General features: G+C 38.6%; 1 protein-coding gene across 1 annotated transcript in view; it reads left to right on the top strand.

Annotated features, from left to right (window-relative positions):
- KIAA0586 (KIAA0586 ortholog) overlaps positions 1-9,893 on the top strand; it is a 120,615-nt gene extending 110,722 nt beyond the window's left edge. Inside the window, 2 exon segments of the mRNA XM_021941263.2 lie at positions 2,116-2,181; positions 9,551-9,893. Coding sequence (XP_021796955.2) covers positions 2,116-2,181; positions 9,551-9,702 — 218 coding nt within the window. The 3' untranslated portion in view covers positions 9,703-9,893.
- Positions 9,894-25,157: the final 15,264 nt, after the last annotated feature.

Genomic DNA, 25,157 nt, shown 5'->3' with positions numbered 1-25,157 from the left:
CAAGGCTGCGGTGAGCTATGATTGTACCATTGCACTCCAGCCTGGGTAACAGAATGAGACCTCATTTATTTAAAAAACAAACAAACAAAACCTGTATTTTTGGTTGTATGTTCAATTTTGGTCTATTTGTGGATATCAAATATATGTAACTTGTATTTGTCCACACTCTTGTCCTTATAAAACTATGTAAGTTTTCTACAGTATAACAATAATAGTTTAACATGAATGTTTATCTCCAGTGAGAATGTATGGCCCAGCATAATGGAATGTGGAATGCTTATAAATTTACTCATTTAAATATCTTCTTATGAAAATCCACCCAATCTTTTTTTAATTTTTAGTGTAATTTTTTTTTAATTTTTAATTTTTGTGAGTACACAGTAGGTATATGTATTTATGGGTTACATGAGATATTTTGATACAGGCGTGCAGTGTGTAATAATCATATCAGGGTAAATGGAGTATGCATCTCCTTTGTGTTACAAACAATCCAATTATACTCAGTTATTTTAAAATGTGCAATTAAATTATTTTTTATTATAGTCACCCTGTTGTGCTAGCAAATTACGGGGCCAAATTCATTCTTTTTTTTTTTTTTAAACCCATTAACCATTGCCACTTCCCTCCCACTCTCACTACCATTCCCAGCCTGTGGTAACCATCCTTCTACTGCCTATCTCCATGAGTTAAATTGTTTCTTCTCTTCTTTTCTCTCCTCTCCTCTCCTCTCCTCTCCTCTCCTCTCCTCTCCTCTCCTCTCTTCTCTTCTCCCCTCTTCTCTTCTCCCCTCCCCTCCCCTCCCCTCCCCTCTCCTCTCCTCTCCTCTCTTCTCTTTTCTTTTTCCAGTCTGGCTCTGTCATCCAGGCTGGTGTGCAGTGGCACCATCTTGGCTCACTGCAACCTCTGCCTCCTAGACTCAAGCCATCCTCCCACCTCAGCCTCCCAAGTAGCTGGGTCTACAGGCGCAAGCCACCACACCTATCTACTTCTTGTATTTTTTGTAGAGACTGGGTCTCACCGTGTTGCCCAGGCTGGTCTTGAACTCCTAAGCTCAAGTGATCCACCTGTCTCAAACTCCCAAAGTGCTTGGATTACAGGCATGAGCCACCTCACCCGGCCTGTTTTTATTTTTTAGTTCCCACAAATAAATGAGAACCTTCAAAGTTTGTCTTTCTGTGTCTGGCTTATTTCACTAACATAATGACCTCCGGTTCTATCCATATTGTTGCAAAAGACAGGATCTCATCCTTTTTTATGGCTGAATAACACTCTATTGTGTACATGTACCACCTGAAATTGTTGTGAAATAAATGAAGCTTAAGAGATAACTGATTTTTATCTTAAAGAAAACTAGAAAAGAAATACTGATTATACAACGTTATAATTTTTTTCATATCACCCTACCCCAAGAATTTGTTTGAAATAAGTTATAGAAGGTTGTTAATTGACTAAACTTCACAGCACAGATTAACAGCCTCAGAACAGAGCCGTGCCCTTGGTATCCAGGTATCTTTTTGGCCTGAGACTTATATGTGCTATAGGTTTCGCTCAGTTAACTTTCCGACTCTCTGGCCATAAAAAAAGAGTTTTTCCTCAGCCTATTTTATCTCAGTACTAACAATTTGCTTTGGTATAATAGTGTATTGCTCTTCTGTGCTCCCTGACAGCTTTATGGGTTGTTTCCTATGATTGCATTGAGTAATATGCTCCAGGCTGGCCTAGGAAGAAGGGAGATTCTAAACCTCTTTTTGTAATTATTAAATTCTTACGTAAGAGAATCTGTGAAAACTTTTCACCTTGGAAGAAATGGCCCATGAATTTCCTTTGTTTAATACAAATTTCAGATTTTCTCATGACCCTTTGCTTCCCCCCTTCTCATCTGTGATGCATAAAGACAATAATCCATTAAAGTATTTTCTATTGATAGTCATTAAAATTCAGCTGTTTAACTTCCTTCTTTACATTAAGGCCACTAGATCAAACTTCTGTTTACCTGGTTTTATGAGAATAACGGTGGGAGTGCATTTGGTTTGTGTTCTTTTAGTGAATAGGAATGAATCATGATTATTTCTATGCTTAACTGATTTTCTTCTGAAAAAATAAATTTTTCTGTAGTTTCACCAGGTGATATGGATCAGACACAAAACGAGCTCAATCCGTACCTCACATGTGTATTTACAGGTAAGAGTTTTACTTTAAAAGTTCTTGAACTTGGAGCTGTTCAGATTTTTTCATTGCCTTACGATTCTTTCTCTCATAATAACACAGTAGAAATACTAATAGCAATTTTTAATTCTTCTGTAATATCTGTAAATTCACCCCAGGTTATAAACTCAGCTCTCCAAAAGGTGTAAGTTAGGGGACAGGAAAAAAAACCTATCTTTTGGCTTTGGAAAGTTTATAAAATGATGAATTAAAAGGCTGCAGGTGTGGTATTCAGCGCACTAAGGATAGGACTCGAGATAATTCCAGCTGGGGGAGGTTATTTGTTGGGACAGGACAGTGTTTAAACTTTGAAGTCATTTTAAACAAAGTGAAGCAGCTGGAACCTGGCATAAGAAGAAACAGACCTTTCACATTAACGATTGCTTTTTAGAGGAAAAAGAATTGGAGTTGTTTTTACAGGTGTCGGAACATTTATTCTTCCTATAAGAACTGCTTTGTTTTTACCTTAAATTATAAATTTTAAAATAAGCATTTGTCAACTCATTTGAAAAACAAAAAAAGTAATAGGATTCATATGCCTAAAAGATATTTTGGGATAAGATCATTGTAACATTTTAAGTTACCCTTTCTAAAACATGAGTAAGGAAAGAAATGTTTAATAGTGACTAATTCTGGAAAGCAGAAGTGAATAAAATATTGCATACTATACTTAACATCAAATGATAAGGCACCTTCTTCATCAAGACTTTCATTTATTCTCAGACACTGGGACTATGATGTTGCAAATCTGTACGACTGGGTTAAGTATGTGAGAAGAATTGAATACAGCAGGATAGTTTAGCAGCTGCTTACGCAGGGATTGGAGCAAGAGTGGATGAGCCCGGGGTGGACAGGAAAAATGCTTCAAGAACTCAATAAAACACAGCTGAAATACTATGACATTTTCACAGACAGCTGGGAAGCAACTGCATTGCTGGAACTCAGGGCTGATTTTAAAGACAAGATCTGGTCAGCGTGAATCTAAGCAAGCTGTTAGCAAAGAGAAACCACAGACTCTCTAGGTAGAAACAAATCAATTTGGTTCAGCAGTGATTTCAGGGTCCGCTATTTGCCCAGCATCATGCTGAGGCTTTGTAGGATGCAGAGATAAATCAGACAAAGTCACTGTCCTAGTGGAGCACATCTTTAACAGAAACAACAGACTTACAAGTTAGTAACAATAATACAAGGTGATAAGGTCACAGATACTTATTGTGTACCTGCTGTACTAGTCACTCAGAACACAAAGACTGTCAGTTCCAGAGACTTCGCATGCTCTTAAGGAATGCATTGTCTGGTAGAAATGACAGATCCATAAATAATTACAGTGCAGTCTGGTAAGTGCTGCAATCAGAATAAGACAGCCACAATTAACAGGAGAGGAACTAATATTTCACCACTATCACTGGAAAAACAATTCAGAGAATAGAATCCTACCATTCATTACATAACTTATTACTTAGAATCAATTATAGTTTTTCTTTTACTTAGTTTTATAAATCTGACATCCAAAACCAGAAAATATAAAATTTTGTTATGAATTTTAAATATTTTTAAAGCAAAAAAATGGAATTTCAAATGTCAAAAACGTGTATTATGTCTCAGGAAGCTTCTAATGCATGGTCTGACTCCATGGCATGCCCCACTTAAATGCATGCCAGGTTAAATGACATACTGCAAACCCATGGAATCAAGGAATAGTCTTTTTTATAGACCTGAAAACAGCTGTTGAAACAATTACATCATAGAGTAATGACTTGACTGTGCAAATTTAAAAAGTCAAACTTGAAAAGCATCAAACTATATTTAATAGAGGTAGAAGATTTATATTTGCTTTCATGGTGATTTATTAAAATGTTACATCTTTTCTTTAAAAAAATTTAAATTTTTTTATGAATTTACCTTTTCGCCGGCTCACAGTAATCTAAGTGATGCTTTTTTTAATGTTCCCAGTCTAAAGAGTTCTCTTACAAAGTTCTAAAACTGTGATTTAGCTTGTGTAAATGAATACTTTAAATAAAAATATTTCGGCCAGGCGCAGTGGCTCACACCTGTAATCCCAGCACTTTGGGAGGCCGAGGTGGGTGGATCACAGGGTCAGGAGTTTGACACCAGCCTGAACAACATGGTGAAACCCCGTCTCTACTAAAAATACAATAATTAGCCGGGTGCAGTGGCGCATGCCAGTAATCCAAGTTACTCAGGAGACTGAGGCAGAAGAATCGCTTGAACCTGGGAGGTGGAGGTTGCAGTGAGCCGAGATCACGCCATTGCACTCCAGCCTGGGTGACAGAGCGATATTCCATCTCAAAAAAAAAAAAATTCCCAAAATGTACATTAGCAAATACCTTTATATAAGACGGTACATTGTATTGCTATAACTTCTTGATTAAAACACAGTTAACTAGAGTTTAAAGTAGCATAACTATTTGGAGGCCTCCCAGAGTGCACTCTCTCTTTCCCCACTCCCTTTTTTTTTTCTTAATTGTATTTCAATGAAACATTCTTATTCCTCCTTCTAAAGCAGAGTACCATTTGCAGCCCACCCTGAGCCTCATTGCCTTTTAGATAGTGGCTTCCAATTACATAAAAGTAAGAGCTGATCTGTTTGAGTGCTTTCTATGTTCCAGCACTATACAAACACTTTGTAACGTATTATCTTGCTGAATCCTCATAAAAACCTCTGAAGTTGGTACTCATATTTTTTTTTATAGTTGAGAAAACTGGAGTTCAGAGAAGTTACATAACTTTTTCAGTCTCTTATTATTTTCTATCCCTCTTACCTTTTAGCTATTTTTCTTTACAGTACTTATCACTTCCTGTTATATTTGATGTTTATTTCCTTACTTGTCATTCATCCCCTAAACCCAACAGAATGTGCAGCCGGTGAGGTTGGACCCTTTGTTTTCTTCACTGCTGTATTCTCCAGAGTCTAGAACAGTACCAGGCACATAGTAGGTGCACAATTGATATCTGTTGGATGGATGAATGAGTTCGGCTCTGCCCTGTTCCAGAATCCATTCTCTTAATCCCCTCTGCCTTTTACTCCTTCCCATACAGAAGCCTCACACCAGCAGTCTGGGTGGGGCCATTCCTAAGTGACCTGATTTGGACCCTACTCTTGACCTGTCATAAAGAGACGTGTTCTTAAAACTTCATCCCTGCTCCCAAGTTTGTTGGCGTTCTTACTACTGCCTAGTCAGTCAACCAAATCTGTCATTTCAGAGTGAAACTTGGTTCTTTATAAGTACTAAGTCTCCATCCAAAATATCTTGACCCTATTTCCACTGCTGAGGACCATTAGTTCTTCCATGGACTATTTTTATAGATCCGTCTCCTCTCTCTTTATCTTCCACACGCTATTAGTATGATTTTTTACCTTTTTTTTTAACTTTTATTTTGGGTTTGGGGGTACATGTGAAGAAGGTTTCCTGTATAGGTAAACTCGGGCCACGGGAGTTTGTCATACAGATTATTCCATCACCCAGGTATTAAGCTTAGTACCCAATAGTTATTTTTTCTGCTCCTCTTCTTCCTCTTACCCTCCAACCTCAAGTAGATCCCAGTGTTTGTTGTTTCCTTCTTTGTGTTCATGAGTTCTCATCATTTAGCTCCCACTTGTGAGTGAGAACGTGCAGTATTTGGTTTTCTATTCCTGTATTAGTTTGCTAAGGATGATAGCTTCCAGCTTCATCCATGTTCCTGCAAAAGACATGATCTTGTTCTTTTTTATGGCTGCATGGTATTCCATGGTATATATGTACCACATTTTCTTTATCCAGTTTGTCATTCAGGGGCATTTAGGTTGATTCCATGCCTTTGCTGTTGTGAATAGTGCTGCAGTGAACATTTGCGTATGTGTGTCTTTATGTTTGACTGATTTATATTCCTCTGGGTATAAACCCAGTAATGGAATTGCTGGGTCGAATGGTAGTTCTGCTTTTAGCTCTTTGAGGAATACATCATATTACTTTCCATAATGGTTGAACTAATTTACACTCGTACCAAGTGAATGAGTGTTCCCTTTTCTCTGCAATCTCACCAGCATCTGTTATTTTTTGGCCTTTTAATAATACCCATTCTGACTGGTATGAGATGGCATCTCATTGTGGTTTTGATTTGCATTTCTCTAATGAGCAGTGATATTAAGCTTTTATTCATATGCTTGCTGGCTTCATGTATGTCTTCTTTTGAAAAGTGTCCGTGTCCTTTGGGGTTGTTTTTCTCTTATAAATTTGTTTAAGTTCCTGGTAGATGGTGGATATTAGACCATACATTTGCTCAAATTATTCCTCTGTTCAAAATCTTTTGTGACTCCTTACTGCTTTTACAGGACTTGGCCCTGGCCTTGCTTTATAGCCTCATCTCACCATTCCTCCTATCTGAACAATATTTGATATCAGAATACTCAGAGTTCCCTTAACACATTAACTTTATCTTGACTTTATTTTGTTGTTCTTGTTTCCTTCATTGCCTTCCCACCATCTTTTCAGTCCCAACTCAATGGCTACCTTCCACTTCCTTTAAACTAAGGATTCCTATACATGTTTATCTCCCCTACTAGGTGATGAACTTCTTGAGGATGAGGACTCTGTCTTCTTCATCTGCATATGCTCTTAGCTCCATACATGCAGAAGATTCATATAGATGTTTAGTTAGTGCATATATGCTTTTGGAGAAGCCCACCTTAATGTCTCTGGGCCTCAGTTGCCTTGACTGTTTCCCAGATTTACTGTTAGGATCAGATTATATGATGGGGAAAATGTATTTACAAAATTTGAATTATTATACAAATATAAGGCAATAATTGCAAGAAATGCTTATAGTGATTGAATTCAGTATGTTCCTTGAGACTTGGAAACTTCTAGGAGATCCCCCCACCCTAAAAAGTTATAGCTCTAGTTACAGCATTGAGCAATTTAATCAGTAATTTCATGCACAAAGTAGAAAAAGAAGGTATATACAAAGTGGTTTTGTGAAATTAAATAACAGAGAAAAGAGTATTTGGTATCACTGTTGTTTTTGGCAGATGCATAACTCAAGGAATGGAGTTTTTCTTAATAATAATTAGAAGGTAACATTAAGTTGTTTGTATGAGTGGAAAATTAATTTGCTCTAGAACTTAGTTATATCCAGTGTTAGTTTTTACTTTATTGATGAGGTGAGCTCTGATATTGGCTGCTTCCCTGAGTTATTTTGTGTATTCTGCATCATGGCTTTGTAAAATATAAGAATATTTAAATATTATATATTATTAATGCTTATGTTCTATATACATTTTTAAGGCCAGGCATGGTGACTCACATCTGTAATGTCAGCACTTTGGGGGGCTGAAGAAGGAGGATCACTTGAGACCAAGGAGTTTGAGACAAAGGAGTTTAAGACCAGCCAGGGCAACATAGGGAGACCCTCCCTTTACAAAAAATTTTTTTTAATTAGCCAGGCATGGTGGTGCATACCTATGGTCCTAACTACTTGTGAGGCTGAGGTGGAAGGATCACTTGAGCCTGCAAGGTTGAAGCTGCAGTGAGCCATGATCATGCCACTGCACTCCAGCCTAGGTGACAGAGCAAGAACCTGTCTCAAAAAAAAAAAAAAGATTAAAAAAAATAGTTTTTAGTGTCTATTCATTTCATTTTTATTATATCCTGACAAACTGAAAAGACTAAAGTCTTTTCCTATTTAAAATATGTATTCTATTTAAATTCACATAAAACTTGCTTTCTTTTTAAATACTATGGTATTATAGTTTGTGATATTGCTGTAATGATGCCAAATCTTCCTCTCCCTTTTTATAAAAAAATGAAATTGGTACAAGTAACAAAAAAGGAATGGTATAGTATTTAAAATAGTCTTTGTTAAATTTCCTTTTATGAAAGGAATTTTCCTTTTATAAGTATTCTAATCTTGGACAGCTGTGATTGAGTCATCATTAAAATCTCCAGAACTGTCTAATTGTACTGTGGCCCCTATACAAATTTAATCAAAGATTCTATGTTATTACTGTAGAAACTACTTGAAAAACATAAAGGGATTTTAGAAAAATTACTATGACTCTTTCTTGTCTGAAATATGTCTTTTAGATTGTTTAAGGTAATTTATTGTTAAGGTATTTATTATTCTTATGTCTATGGTAAATCCATGAAATTTTAAATGGGATTTTTGTTTGTTTGTTTCAAATAATACCAAGTTGACAGTCTTTATATTCTTAGGCATTGTGCTTTAAACTTACAGGGGTGAATTCGGGTATAGGCGGATACATACACTTAACATAGTCAACTTTGAATTTTTTACATATTAATGAATTATTTATCCCAAACTGCCTGCCCTCTGCCACCAGCCAGCTTTCATATTAGACATTATAATATTACTCTCAATCCATGGAATGGGAACTTTTTTTCATATTTCATTAAATGTAGAGATAATGTCTACTTTACAGTAGAGAGAGAAGTCTATTTTACAGAGAAAAACGCTTTCCAAAGTCAAGTGTCAATAATACTTGGATGACCACTGCAGTATGTTTTTCCTCTGACATTGCTAATCTTATATCACTTCTGTTAACTAATAGCATAACACCCTTAGGCACTCAGTAAATCATTATTAATGGCATGCTCTTGAGTCCATTTTTTAGGAATAGGAGGAAGAGCAAAGTGCCTTGGCAACCTTTGACTTCAAATGCCTTTTACATGACTCATGTCTTACCTCTTTAAAAACAAAAACAAAAGAAAACAAAAAACACGTTCTTGTGCTAACCACAAACCTTTAATTTCTGGCTATTATAGTGTTTTATTGCTCTCCTAGCTATTTACTTAATGGTAACAGTAGTAATAATGGCCATCTTTTAGTGGTAATGGGAGCGCTTAGTTTCTGACCACTTACTGAGTGCTAAGCTCTGTTGTTGAGCTCTTCACTGACACTATTTTATCCTCACTATACTGTGCAAGGTAGGTACTATTATCCCATTTAACATATGGGAAACTGAACTTTTGAATGGTAAAATAACTTGCTGACAGCCACACAGCCAGCAAGAAGTTAATTCTGGATTTCAGAGACTAGGCCCTTAACCCTACTTGATCTTACTATTTATCATTTGTATCACAACTTTTAGTTTATATACTCTTGAAATGTTGTCTCTGACTGATTAGGAGTGATGGTAGAAAGGAGGAAGGTGTATTTTACCTCTCTGACAAGTTCGAGCACCTTGGGACAAGAGATTCCCTCATATGCAATACTTATTTGGAATCCATCCCCCATCCCTCCCCCCGCCATATTATTTCGCAAAGTATAAAGCACGTGAATACTCAGGATATGCATGTTGAGCTGAATGAACTTGTCCTTTGTGCAGGTGGGAAAGCAATGCCACTCTCCGCTTCACAGATGCCCCCTGCCAAGGTGTCCATGACGCTGCCCTCAGTGAACCTCGAGGATTGCTCTCAGTCTCTGAGCATCAGCACGATGCAGGAGGACGTGGAGTCTTCGGGGGCAGATACCTTCTGAACGGGAAGAGACAGCCAGCACAGTGTTTATGCCACTGATTTTAAAGTAATTTTACCTTCGCTTAGAACCCTCTCTCAGACTGTTCAGTTTTTGAGCATATTCTGAAAAAAAAAAAATTTCCAATTTTTTAAATAAAATGAAAAGCATAATTTGGGTATTTAAAGTTTTTAAATAAAATAAGTATAAGTCATCATAAGTCTGACTGTGAGTTGTTTCTTAGAATCCTGAGATAGCATAGAGTAGTGGAGAGGGCATGGCTTTTGACATCTAGGCATTTAATCTATAGGTGTAATTATCTATGTATTTATAAAATTAGGTAGTTCAAGGTTATTCATTCTGACATTTTTATAACAGCAAATAGAAAAAAATTAAATATCTATCAATAATAGACTGGTTTTAAAGTGGTGGTACATCAGTACAATGGGATACTATGTATTACAAAAAAAGACTTTAAAAAGTTTATGTATTGATATGGAATAATCTCTGAGATGCACTGTTAAAGTGAAAAAGCCATGTGCAAAATAGTGTGTGAACTATGCAATTGTTGAAATTATTTAAAATGGGGTGGGGAGGAATTCAGATGTATGGTATGTCACATATTCTTACATGTGTTTGCTTGTAAATGTATTATAGAAACAAGAAACTGCTAAGTTTGTCTCCAGGGAGGAGAATTGTTGGCTGGGTGATAGGAGAGGCTAAGTGATAGGAATCAAGGATAATCGCGGTTACTATGTATTTGAACTTCAGTTGTGATAGAAAAAAATTATCAGTGAGATTAATTTTTATATGTCTTATGTATACCATATAAATCTTTATAAACCTGTGAAACATGTAACTCTATTAACTTTTGCAACATAAATACCTAAAATTAAAGGAAAATAAAAAGCATTGCTTCGTAATCAGATACATGTAGGTTCTAATCCCAATTTCTGTAACTCCTTGCTCTGTGATAGGGGCCAACAAAGCCCCTTCTTATCAGCTGTTTCAGGTTAATGGGTTTAATACTTACTTTTGCAGAATAATGGGCATTAGTGATTGTGTGTGGAGATGGGGTTGGGTAGTGTCCAGCACAGTGCTTGATACCATGTAAGTGCTCACTAGATGGTGGTGTTCTTATTATCTTGAGGGATTTCAGTACTGTATAGTACAGGGTATAAGCGCATGAAAAGACAGGCAGCCTAGCACTAGTGAAAAAAATTTACCTCCCGGAAAAATCATTTTCTGTCACAACTGAATTTCAAACACACAGTAATTACAGTCATCCTTGACTTTTTCAGCCTTTTTGTAGGTTGCTAAGTGGGTCTCAGCACTGGCAGCACATTAGAACCTCTGGGAGCTTTAAAAAATACTAATGCCTGGGCCTTGTACCAAGGGATTTCAATTTAATTGATCTTGGATGGGGTCCAGGCATTGGTATTTTTAAAAAAAAGACCTTTTCAGGTAATTTTAATGGGCACTCAAGGCTGAGAATTACTGAAGAGCAATTTAGAATTCCTTTAACTTCTAGTAGGGGCCATTGCCTGGGGATTTTTTTTCTCACTGAACATAGAAGCCGCAAGAATCTATGGAAAATCAGAAATGTGTCAGCCTTCTACATGCACTTCCTCACAGCTTCTCTCAGGTATTTGGTTACTGGAATGTTTTAGGTTTCACTTTAGAACACATTTTCTTTGATATGGCCCTTTGGACAGTTCTGCTTATAATAGTTTCCTTTAAACAAGTGGAAGAAATGCTGCTCTGTGGATTTTAATTTGTTTTTGATATTCATCTACAAGTCTCTGGGCAAGGTGAAAGCTGGTGAAATGTTGCCTAGTGCTGCTTCATTTTAAACGTGACACCCTAACCCCCAACCTTGGTTTCTGGTTTTCATAGTTTTTTCTGCCTTGGAAGGATGTTAGCAAAATCTTATTTTAGCTAAAGCATTTTTTATTTAAAGGTGTTGGTAGATTTTTCTCTCTAACCATAGAAAGCCTGCCTTTTCTAACTTTAGGGTAGAATTGTAATCTTGGATTTATTCTACTCCTTGTGCACTTGAGCTTTTAAAAAAAAAAAATTAGTGTCTGATTGAATTTCGCTCTTGTTGCCCAGGCTGGAGTGCAATGGCACAATCTCGGCTCACCGCAACCTTTGCCTCCTGGGTTCAAGCGATTCTCCTGCTTCCGCCTCCTGAGTAGCTGGGATTACAGGCGTGCGCCACCACACCCAGCTAATTTTGTATTTTTAGTAGAGACGTGGTTTCTCCGTGTTGGTCAGGCTGGTCTCAAACTCCCAACCTCAGGTGATCTGCCTGCCTCAGCCTCCCAAAGTGCTGGGATTACAGGCGTGAGCCACCAAGCCCAGCATTCATCAGTATTTTGCTTTATAGGATTATTTCTGTTCAGGGTTACTCCTGTACACATTCCTCTGCCAACCACTTCAAATCCTTTTGGAATAAGACTATATATGTAAAAACAAACTAAATGGCACTTTTGATTTTATAAGCTTTAAAATTTTTATTTTATATTTAATTTTACAATTTCCAACTTCTGGAATAAACTATTTATGAGGCATGCTATTAAGAGGTAGACTATCAAGATCAAGGCTGTTAATATTGCTGGGCTATGACTGGGCACACTGGCTCATGCCTGTAATCCCAAGACTTTGGGAGGCTGAGGGCAGATCACTTGAGCTCAGGAGTTTGAGACCAGCCTGGGCAACATGGCGAAACCCATCTCTACCAAAAATACAAAAAATTAGCTGGGCATGGTTGCACACACCTGTAGCCCTAGCTACTCAAGAGGGTGAGGTGAGAGGGTTGCTTGAGCCCAGGATGTCAAGACTGTAGTGAGCCGTGGTTGTGCCCCTGCATTCCAGCCTGGGTGACAGAATGAGACCGTGTCTCAAAACAACAACAACAACAACAAAAACCAACGCTGAGCTAATATGCCTTAACAGTAGGCTAACATGTGTTTAAAATGTTCCTTTCTGCTAGGCACAGGTGGCTCACACCTGTAATCCCAGCACTTTGGGAGACTGAGGCAGGTAGATCACCCAAAGTCAGGAGTTCAAGACCAGCCTGGTCAACATGGTGAAACGCCGTCTCTACTAAAAATACAAAAATCAGCCAGGCATGGTGGTGCGCGCCTGTAATCCCAGCTACTTGGGAGGCTGAGGCAGGAGAATCACTTCAACCCAGGAGGCAGAGGTGGCAATGAGCTGAGACTGCACCACTTCACTCCAGCCTGGGCTACAGAGTAAGGCTCTGTCTCAAAAAAAAAATAAAAAATAAAATGTTCCTTTGGTTTAAATCCTAAATTCGCTCTTTGTATACTTTAATAGAATCTTGAATAAATATTTTTATTCTTAGAAGATTATTTCAATATGTTTCTTATTACTTACAGGTTTCTGATTCCTTAATAACTCTTTAAAATGTTAACATATATCTTTAGATCTTTTATTGTTTTTCTATTAACTCAAAACATGTTAAAAATAAGTAAAGTAGCATTTTTAAGTTCATAGTATATTACCACCCCCAATAAAAAAATAATGGTTTTATTATTTTTTTTTATAACACTAGGCTAACATGTATTTAAAATGTTCCTTTCTGCTAGGCGCAGTGGTTCACGTTTGTAATCCCAGCACTTTGGGAGGCCGAGGCGGGTGGGTCACCTGAAGTCAGGAGTTCGAGGCCAACCTGGCCAACATGGTGAAACCCCGTCTCTACCAAAAATACAAAAATTAGCTAGGTGTTGTGGCATGTGCCTGTAGTCCCAGCTACTTGGGAGGCTGAGACAGGAGAATTGCTTGAACCCAGGAGGTGGAGGTTGCAGTGAGCTGAGACTGCGCCACTGCACTCCAGCCTGGGTGACAGAGTGAGACTCTGTCTCAAAAAAAAAAAAAAAAAAAAAATTATTATTATATAATTGAAATATACTTATCTTTTGAAAGATGTCCTGATACTGTGGTATTTCCTTATGTATGAGTAACTTGAACAATAATGGAGAGTACAGTCCTTAATATTTCTGTGCTGTTACTAAGAGAAAACTCACTGAAGCATTCTTTTCTATCATACATCCATATGTGCATCTGTTTAACAAACATGAAGTATGAAGGACATGGGGTGTACAGTGCAGCGTGGATCCTCAGGGGGAGGCTGGGCAGTCACCTCAGGATGTCATTCCTGCTTTTGGTCATACGCCTCTCCTGGAGGACAGAGATTAACCACAAGAAATTGTCTCTCCCGAATATGGAATCATCATTTGATCATTAAACATCAGTTGCACAGTAGTTTTAAGACTATTAGAAATGCAGTAGAGAAAAGCAAACTTTCTAATGCGAAATCTGATCATTATAGTTTAGGGAATTTCATGAAGGCAGTGTTTTTATTTGACCTAGGTAGGAGAATGGGGGGTAGATTTCAAGTGTCAGACTGTCAAACCTTTGAGAGTCATCAGCCTGTGTCTGTAATATTTTTAAAATATTTTTTCTTCTTGTCCTGAAGTGTTTACCTAGAAACAATAGGAAATATTAGCCAGAGTACGGATGCCCCTTTATGAGGCCTGTAAATATTGTAAAGCTTTGATGGCCCAGTAATTACCAAGACAGCAAGCAAATCGGAGCCCTTTTTCTGAGTCTTTATAGTATAAATAGTCACATTTATAATTTCAGCCATAGTGAGGAATAAGTTATTGATACATCTCTGGAATTCAGGGACCCCTAACCAAAGTTAAAAATCCTCAAGCAGTTCAATACACTCCTACCATCTCCTGGGAGGTCACTCCTACGAGACTTCTGAAGAGACCCAAATGATGAGACTGAACAGGACTTAAAATCTTCAAAGGAGCTGGGAAGGAGTCTATCTGCCAGGAATACATGCTCCCTGGGAGTAGTTCTCAGTATACATAGAGGTCACAGATAAAGAACAGGCCCACTGGCCCCATAATTAATATGTTGTATATGTGAAGAGTTAAGAGTGTATGTCTTTTTCCCAGAATTATGATGACAAACTATTTGAGTTGGCATCTTGTATCCTGCTTTTCCTGAGCATGGACATTTTTCTATTTTTTACAAGGTGTTACATTATGAGTAAATATGTAAATTGTAATATAAGAGGTATTTCTATCATCAGGATAGTTATATGGGATTGCTTGTCAAGCTTGGTAAGTATTTTTATTTCCTTTGCTCACATTCCCCAATAGTCGGACAGGTTATAAAAGTACCATGGACACTCGAGATAATTTAAAAATGTGATTGGGTTGACTTTTCTCTCCAGATAAAATATTGACTGTGTGTAGTTCTATGTAATTAAAACAACAGCCTGAGTAGCTGAGTCTAGAGATATTTGTGGTATGCTCTAAAGTATACAGAAGATGTTCAGATCTTAAAGTTAGTGGGATTGTTTGCTAGCATTAAGCAGAAGTATTCCTATGATTTGAGTGTTGTCTGAAGATAGAAATGGATAACAGGTCCAGCAAGAGGCAGGTTAGCAGATGAAGCTATGGTCTCTCATTCTTAAAAACAAGGTAGTGGAAACGTATTTTGCTTCAAAAAAGGGAGGGGAAAAAATGAAGAAAAGTACAGTCATAGAAAAGGAAAGCAATAGCTTTTAGTTACACATACCAATTTTACACAGGAGTCAGTTCATTTGATTGGGTATAACAAAAAGATCTGGTTTTGTTGTTTTTTGTTTCTGTTTTTGCATTGTCTTGGGTGGAATTTGCACTTACAAAGTTGTCTGCTTGATCTGAAGATCTCAGGTAAGTTGTGTGTGCCTTGAAACCAGCTTCTGGAGGCTTGTTGGTTAGCCTCAACTTGTGGTCACTCATGGGAGTAGAAGTCCATTCGTCTTAGTTGAAAGTTCATTTTCAATATGACATATGTAACTGTGGGTCAGTTGTAGCTGTTGTCAAGAGGACCTGAAGTGGCTCCTTCCAATAACGTTCTAATGCATTTTTATGTCTGTGTCAATTAGCATTTTCTGTAGGACAAACCACCCCAAACTAAGTAGCATAAAACAATCATTTACTTATGATTTTGGGGATGAGCAATTTGGGCTGGGCTCAACTAGGACAACTTTGCTTTGCTCCACATGATGTTGTCTGATCCTCACACATGCATTTACACTCAATTGATAGTTGATGGCCTCACTCACATATCTAGTGGTTGCTGGCTGTTGGCAGGGAAATGGAGGTAACTGGGTCATGTGTCTCTCATTATCCAAGAGGCTAGCCCAAGCTCATTTATGTGATGTTGATCTAAGAGTTCCTATGAGCAGTAAGAGAGGGCAAGCTTCAGTATGTAAGCAGCCCTCAAGCCTCTGCTTGTGTCATATTGCTAATGCTTTGTTGCCCAAACTAAGTCGTGTGTCCAAGTCCAAATTCAAACAGTAGATAATTAGACTCCATTTCTTGGTGGGTAGATCTGTAAAGTCGCATGCTAGGGAGCATGCATATGGGATGGGAAGAATCTGTGGCTATTTTTGCAACTTAACAAACATTGATTTCTCTTCTAGTGGAACTGGTCACTAAGTTCGAACTCATAAAGGTTTGAATGATGTCTCCTTTAGAAAGGCGGTTTGTACATACTGGGCACAAAACCATATACTAATGAACTTCTGATAGTATTTAGCTAAACCTGCATGTGACAAAAAATAGTTCTTGGTAGAGTTATTCCTAACCACATAGGGCATGCTATAAATGATGTGCTAGAGAGAAAATCTGTATGAGCTCTGAGAAGGTAGTCTTGTGGCCATTAACACTAGTGGCAAAACAGGCTAAGGCAGATTAGGGATTTTTGATACTTTAGACTTGGAGTCAGCACATTTTCTCAGTAAAAGGCCAGAGAGTAAATATTCTTGGCTTTGAAGGCCACATGTGGTCTCTGTCACATAGTCCATATCCCTCTTTGTTTTTTCTACAAACTTTTAAAATATGTAAGAAACATTTTTTAGCTCATGGACCGCATGAAAAGACTTCAGGCCAGATTTGGCCCATGGGGTGTAGTGTGCCAGCCCCTGATTGGGACAGCTTTTGTTTCAGTGCCTCCATTTGTTCTTTTTTATCTTTCCTGAATGGAGAGTACAGTTTTTGCATTCGGAGAGAAATTCTGCAGTCCTATAGGACTGTTATGGTGAAATGAGTTCCACAGTCACTGAAAAGAAGTAGGAATTCCCTGTATTGGGAACACAAAGTCTAGCAATGTTTTCTTTCTGAAACATCCGTAGATTTTTTTTTTCTTTTTTTTTTTTTTTAGACACAGTCTTGCTCTGTCGCCCAGGCTGGAGTGCAGTGGCACAATCTCGGCTCACTTCAACCTCCGCCTCCCAGTTTCAAGCAATTCTCTTGCCTCAGCCTCCCAAGTAACTGGGATTACAGGCACCCACCACCACACCTGGCTGATTTTTGTATTTTCAGTAGAGACGGGGTTTCACCATATTGGTCAGGCTGGTCTCAAACTCCTGACCTCAAGTGATCTACCTGCCTCAGCCTCCCAAAGTGCTGGGATTGCAGGCGTGAGCCACCGCACCTGGCACATCTGTAGCTTTTCATCAAGGAACAGGTTCTATCCCTCCTGATAACAGACTATTACTAATATATATTTACAGCTTAATGACCTGGATGGTTGTATAAAACTCATTTGTAAATGCTGAAAGGGCTTTGAGGAGTTTCTGTATTTTGTTTTGCCTTTTCAGTTATAACTGGGTAATGTTAGTTATAGATGAGATATTATTCTACCACTTCCTGATCAAATTTTGATTTTTTTCATTATTTACCATAGAGCTTAATTTGATTCTTTCATGATGCAAAAAATCATGGGTCAAGTTAGCATCCATTTGATGGATCATGGCACTCCCAGGCCGCTGTCAGAGACTGCTAGCACCCAGCTTTATGAAGAAAATGTCCCTGTAATTGCCAATATTGTTTCTCAGAAGGCTGGATTGATTGTTATGAGCCAATTATAGCTTGTCTAAATTGAGCCAATTTTCCTTCCAAGTGGGGATAGATGTCAATTTGATGGAATTCTTTGTAGTTGGGGTAATAAAAGCTACTTGTTTAGCATTTGAGTTAGCAAAGGCATTGTCATTGGTTTTCAGTGTTGTAGTTTGTGAGTTTCTAACTTAAGTGACACACATTTTTCATATTGAATAGCTTATAATGAATTTTCAATGTCTTTACCGTTTTTGGTAGTTTTAGTGTCTTTACCATTTTCGATAAGAGTAACTTAAAAAGTAAAAATATCCACTTTGTTTCTGTAGTATCCCACAGTTATGAGCAATTCCAAATGCATATCTACTATCTATTTAGTGTTTACAATTTCTTCTTTGCCAAAGTGCAAGACCAAGTCAGAGGAATTCATTCATCCGCTTGGGCAGACTGAACATTAGCCCATGGAGCAGCCTTGATAGCTGCATGTTAGGTAGCGACAGTGTATTCTGTACAGAAAATGCCTTTGTTATTTTAAGGTAAGTCATCTACAAATACTATTAAGTCAGAATTGACTAAGATTTGATCTGGGCATTCTTGTGTGTTTAGTTTTTGCTTTCTACTGAAAATATAATTTATATAGTAAAGTACTAATCAAGTGGAGAGCTCAATGAATTTCTACTTTTGTCTATATATACCTGTGTAATGTCTCCCAAGTAGAACTAGAACACTTCCTAGCAACCCAGAAGGTTCCCTTGTGCCCCTTTCCTAGTCAATACATACCCCTTTTCCCCTAGAAGTAACCACCTTTCTGACTTCTATCACCATCAGTTACTTTTGTTTATTTTTGAATTTCATGTAGGTAGAATTACAGAGTATGTACTCTTCTTTCTAGTTTCTTTTGTAAGTATAATATCTGTGATGTTCATATATATTTTTGTAGTTTTTTTTTTTTTTTTTTTTTTGAGATGGAGTTTGGCTCTTGTTGCCCAGGCTAGAGTGCAATGGCTTGATCTTGGCTCACCGCAACCTCCGCCTCCTGGATTCAAGCGATTCTCCTGCCTCAGTCTCCTGAGTAGCTGGGATTACAGGTATGCGCCACCATGCCCAGCTACTTTTGTATTTTTAGTAGAGATGGGGTTTCTCCATGTTGGTCAGCCTGGTCTCAAACTCCTGACCTCAGGTGATCTGCCTGCCTTGGCCTCCCAAAGTGCTGGGATTACAGGCGTGAGCCACCACACTCAGCCAGTTTGTTGTTTTTTATGGCTGTGTGGCATTCCATTGTGTGACTATAGCAAATTCATTAATTCATTCTACTGTTGATGGACATTTGGGGTCTTACCACTTTCTGTTATAAATAAAGCTGCTATGAATATTGTTGTACATTTATTTTAGTAGACAGATGGGCTGATTTGTTTTGGAGGCATTTCTAGGTAATAGGGTAGGCATGTGTTTAGTAGGAGCTAGGCATTCTTAATCTCCCAGGTACCACAAAAGTCACGGTTTCCTCCTTATATAGAAGAGGGAGTCAATGGTGAGATTAAAATCTGAATGATGTGCAGTTGTGAGGTTGACAGTAGAAGAATTTCATCATCAGTGAGGCAGCTGACAGAGAAATGCTGAGTGCTGCCTAGAAGTAGCAGAGACTGCACAGCATGTGGAATGCAAAGAGCTGGTGCAGCAGTAAGTGCTAGTCAACCTGCTGCAGGAGCTGTGACCCCTGAGCTGCTGCCCCCGCCCGTGTAGGCAGGAAGAGTACATTGTAGCCACCAGACCGGGAGATTTGTTCAGAGAGCCAATACACTACTGGTGTGAAGCTTCTGTCAGCCGAACTAATGCTCCTATTAGGCAGCTTTGTCTTTCCTCTGTTTGGCACAGTTAGGGATATACAAAGTATAGAGTTGCTGGGGGAGACCTTCAGAGAGGGGTAGACTTTTTCTGCCTTTTCATCCCATGCAAGGGAGTCTGTAATCTTGTCTTAGGAAGCTCTTATAAGGGCAATCCTGAGAAATTTTTTTTTTCTTTTTTTTTTCTTTTTTTTTTTTTGAGACAAGGTTTGCTCTGTTGCCGAGGCTGGAGTGCAGTGGTGTGATCTCGGTTCACTAAAACCTCCACCTCTCGCATTCAAGCGATTCTCCCACCTCAGCCTCCTGAGGAGCTGGGACTACAGGTGCGTGCCACGATGCCCAGCTAATTTTTTGTATTTTTAGTACAGACAGCATTTCACTATGTTGGCCAGGCTGGTCTCAAATTCCTGGCCTCAAGTGACCCGCCCTCCTTGGCCTCCCAAAGTGCTGAGATTACAGTGGCAAGCCACTGTGCCAGGCCCTGAAAATCTTAATTGTCTTTGATTTTGGGAGCTTAGATAAAATGAAATAGTTTTCATTCTGGAGGATAACAGAGAGTATCTGCCTACAGACCAATCATAACCAAAATCATTTCATTTCAAATTTTGTAGATCTTTTGAAATTATGTAGTTAGAAATTTTCAGGTAGAGTTGTAACTTTTCAGTTGACATTTTATGCCCCTTTTCTGCCAATTTCATTAAGAAATAATTGAAGTCTTATAGCAGGAGAACACAGCAATAAATTGTATAAGGGTGTATCTTCGTGGAGTATTTAGATCCTTAAGATCATTTACTTAGACATTGAGAAAAATATGAAGGTGATTTTATAGGTCCTCAAGTCTGATGATTTTTGCATATGAAACAAGCAAGCACTGATTCTCTTTAACTACTGGTTACTAAAATAAAGCTGCATGTTTACGTACTGCCATAAAACATTGACTCATGGAGGGGATGGAAGACAAGATAGTATTTGGGTAGGAAACACTGGGAATCTAAGAATCATAATTCTATTGATTGCTCTGAGTTTTTAAACAAATCTATAGTCTTTCCCATTAGGTTTATTAATCAGAAATCTGAGCATTGCAAGGACTGGTACAAGTAGAAGTAGTCCTTGTTCTTAACAACAACAACAGCAGCAATAGAATGGGATTGGCCCCTGATATCTCTTTAGGTTTGAGTAAGTCTTGGGTAATTTAGACAGGAGTTTGTAAGGATCAATCTGAATCTTAGTAGGTCAGCATAAATAAGCACAGTTCTTAGCCTTTGGATGTGGTCCTTATTCTTAAGCTACAGTCCTAAGGTTTCAGTGGAATATTCAAGTTGTTTACCAAGCCCCTCTAGATTGGAAAGACATGAATCCTAAACTCTGTCCTTCCAGTATCAGCCAACTGTTGACATCTCTTTCAGGCTTCCAGGTGTTGCTTTGCAGTGGGTTCCCTGGATTTCCACCCAGCACATGTGCAGTTCACATAGTAGCTAAGAATTTGAGAGAGTCAGCATGCAGATATTGGGGATCCCCCGATCTGTAGCTGCCTTCTTTATGTGATTTTCCTGCTCAATTTTCAGCCTTTCTGGGAGCTCTGGATGCTGCTTGTGACCTCCAAGCCCAGCAACACTGTCACTACTGCATGAGTGTGTCCTCCATGCACGCGGGCAATGGCAAGTGCCCTGGATAAATGTGGGTCTCACCAACTGTATTCCTCCTTTCAAAGTATAAATATTCTCAGTTTCTGCTTGCTTTTGGTCATTCTCCAGTGCCTTCAAACAACTGGTTTTTATATTTTGTCCAGAGCTTATAATTGTTACTGGCAGGAGGGATAGTCTGGCATAAGGAATCTCACCATTCCTGGCAGCTGGAATAGAAGCAGCAGTAAAATGGTAAGGGAAAGAGAATCACGTTTCCATTTTTAAACATTCTTCTCCTTTCTTCTGTTTCCTCTGTCCATCACCAATCTTTCCACCACTGGCCCCGGCCTGAGAAGGCCTGGGAACTCAGTAACAAGAGAGGAGCAGAATAGGATGTCACGATGAAGAGGTAGCTTAAGAATTTAGAGAATAAAGATGGTCTCCCACTGCCTGTAAACCTCTCATCAATGAGATCATGAAATACAAAAGGAGTGGTTCCAAATCTGGCTGTGGACCATTTATAAACTAAGATGCACAGGCACCAACTGGGCACGGTGGCTCACACCTGTAATTCCAGCACTTTAGGAGGCTGAGGCGGGCAGATCATGAGGTCAGGAGTTTGATACCAGCCTGACCAACATGGTGAAACCCCGGCTCTACTAAAAATACAAAAATTAGCCAGGCATGATGGTGTGCACCTGTAATCCCAGCTACTCAGGAGGCTGAGGCAGGAGAATCACTTGAACCTGGGGGGCGGAGGTCGCAGTGAGTCAAGATTGTACCACTGCACTCCAGCCTGGGCAACACAGCGAGACTCCATCCCAAAAAAAAAAAAAAAAGATACACAGGTCCCACTCCATACCCACCAAACCAACAGCTGGTGGGAGGGCCCAGGTGATTCTGATGGTTAGCTGAGATTGGGAACCATTACTAGAGGACAGGAAGCCCCACATGTTTCTTGAATGAACAAATGAGTGAATGCATATGCATAACTGGACAATGGTGAGATCATTCACATGGTAAAATTTCCTCCCCTTTCACAGGCTGGTTCTCATGTATGCCGGATTGTTGAGGACTTGTCTGAGAGCTGTGGAAAGTATCAGCTGAAGTGCATTTTGACACTGATATATGATGTCTTTCTTCACAGGAAATAGTTCAGGAACAGCCAGGAAGTCTGAAGTCCATTGAGAATGTGTTAAATGCGAGGTGTCTGTGAGGTTTCTCAGTCTTTCAACAGTCTTGAAATTTGTTTGTCGTTGTTCCAGTTTATATGCGCCTGAAAAAGGCCTTTTATTGTCTTGCATCTATCACTTAAAATATCCTCAACTCAGGAAACAAATCTCACTTATCTTTAGAAGTGTTTTACTTGGATCAAAAAGCAGCTGAATTCGAATGCTTTATGATACCTGAAAATAACACCCAGAGGTACAGTTCTAAAGTGACTTTGAAATCCTCCCCTTTTAATAAGAATCTTTCTCCTTTGGGAGGTAATTTTCTGAGGCAATAATCTGGTTCTTGGCGTTAAACTAAGATTCTTTTGTCATTATATGTTGTAAACAAAGCTCTTGCTTTTAAGATGAACATACGTCAAGTTTCAGGGACTTGAAACTTCCCAATAACAAGAGGGGCATATAGTTCCCAGTGAATTGACAGCCTCATTCTGTGGCTGAATTAAAGTCCTGTGGGTTAGGGCAGGGAGACTGTCCACAGAAGGGCTTATATGGGGGTGATGGAATGTGGTTCCCATTTTCCAAGCGCTAAAGATGACAAGTTGTCCCCTAATAGAGTTTTAGAAAGTACATCATTATATCGTCACTTTCACTGCATGATTATTGCATTCACATTAATCCACAGAGAAAGCATGTGTGTGTGTGTGTGTGTGTGTGTGTGTGTGTGTTGAGATTTTTCTCTTCTGAAGCACAGTCAATAAACATAGTTTTGGTTTTAGTTAGTTTTCCTTTTTCTTGCTACACATTTACATCTGGATTTTCTCTTTTAAAATACAACTTTCTCTGAAGCAGTGATGATGATTTTAAAGAAAAAGTGAACATCTAGTGCAAGGCCGTAATCTTTTAATACACAGAAGGGTTTTTTTTTTTGGATACTCATTAATGCTAATTGCATGCACTAATTTCTAGCCTTGTGAAATCACAAATTATATAAGTAGAGTTAGAATTGGCCCTTCTTTGCCACCTATTTTTCCAGTAGGAAAACAAGATAAGAGAACATCTATTTGGAAACTTTATTAACATATTTTCTTTTTTCATGTTAGAGTTTTCTAAAGCTTTTGCCCAGTATTATTGTTTTATTTAATTATCCACCTAGGATGAGAATTAATTAAGATATAGAGAAGTGGAATGAGGCTGAAATGTGTCCTGGGTAACCAAAGAATTTTAAATGGATACTTTAAACTCAGATTACATTGTTCCTTTTCACATCTATATGAACATAAAGTTTCATGAAAGGGCCCTTAAATTTCCTGTTTTATGGGAGTCTTCCTTCATTCCACTTTTTTTTTCTTTTTCCCTTAGAATGTTAAATATCCTTCTCCTCTGGAGACTAAATTAGGTGCATCTTGAATTCATTTATTAGACAAGAAATCTTTTTTCTTCCCCAGAAGCCGTCAGTACCCTTTATATTTTAAATGAAAGGCAACCCTTTTCATGAAGGAGGGACTCCAACTTTCCTTGGGAATTATCTAAACAAAGTCACGTGTCTCCTTTTCTTTGTTCCATCTTCACATGAGAAAGCATAAATCATGTAACCTAACAAATAAACACAATTGACATGTTATTTCTCTTTCTATAGAGACATCAGTTCTTTAATCTCCTATTTCTTGTAAGCAGGCCTGCTTTGGAGGACTGAAATCCTAATGTATACACAATGGTATTCTGTAAGTAAGAAAGAAACTCTAATGGAACTGTACGTTAGAGAAATTTAATGTAACATGACTACATGAATACCTCTTGCTGTTTTGCTTCTCTCATCCCATTTAGCTATAAAAACCAGAAAGCATTCCGCTGAAAGGAAAAGAACAGCTAGCTAAGAGGAAAAATCTAACCGTGAAGTGCTGGCAATGCTCAGTGCCAAGAACCTGAGACTCTCTTTTTTTAAGCATGATGTTTTATTATGAAGGTTTTATAAGAAGTTAACTTTAACCTATTAAGAAAAGAGTGATTTGGAAATAAGGGAAAAGGAGCAATTTTGCCCTCTTCATTCCTCTCTAGTATAAACAAGGTATGAGGCTAATGCTTTCTTGGCATAACATGAAACTCTGAACTAACAAAAGAGGTGTAATTAAAGTTCACCTGGCCTCAGAGGTCTTCTTTCCATAAAAGTTAAACCATAATGGCTGGCACTCAGTGGCCAGGATTGGCCCGGGTTATTGGCTGTGACTTTTAATTGGTACAGAGTAGTTCAAAATAAAAGTCATTGAAACAAGTGGTGGAGGCCTCAGAGAGGAGCAGCTGGGGGAGCCCTTTTATGTGTCTATTTCAGGGATGAGATAGGGGTCGGCTTGTGTGAATGTTGGGTTTGTGAGCCTCTTAAGGCAACTCAGATATCTCTTGGAGTCTGTTTGAGAAAGGGCAAGAAAGTGAACTTTGTTCCAAAGAAAATGAATTTTGCTGTGATTTTTTCTTGTTTTATCTGGTCCAAGTGAATTCCCAACACTCAGCCCACAGGGTGCAGACAGTGCAGCAAGGCATTCTGGGACTCAGGTTGGGTATGGCAGCAGCACTGATAATGGCTAGGAGGGCCCAGGTGCTTACTGTGGAATAAATGAATCTTTCTGTCACAGGTAGATAAGATGAACTCTTTCCTAGTCAAAGTCCCAGGCAATAGATGGTAGGTATGCCTCCATTCCAAAGTGAGTTGCTAGAAAACTAACAGGGGCCTACAAAGGGCATAATGAAGACCAGAAGCCCGACACCCACCTCAAACACAGAAAAGGCTGCTGCTGGATAGTAGAGAGAATTTCTTGGAGGAGGGTTGGCTTGTGGTGGCCAGTTTGATGGAGCCCAGTGGAAGGAACAGCAAGAAGATCACTTGGAGAGCTTGTGCCCCAGGAGTTTGAGGACCCA

Source organism: Papio anubis, chromosome 7, assembly GCF_008728515.1.
Source record: "Papio anubis isolate 15944 chromosome 7, Panubis1.0, whole genome shotgun sequence".
NCBI lineage: Eukaryota > Metazoa > Chordata > Mammalia > Primates > Cercopithecidae > Papio > Papio anubis.
The sequence above is the reverse complement of the archived record's forward strand: the minus strand, read 5'-3'. Positions and strand labels throughout refer to the sequence as shown.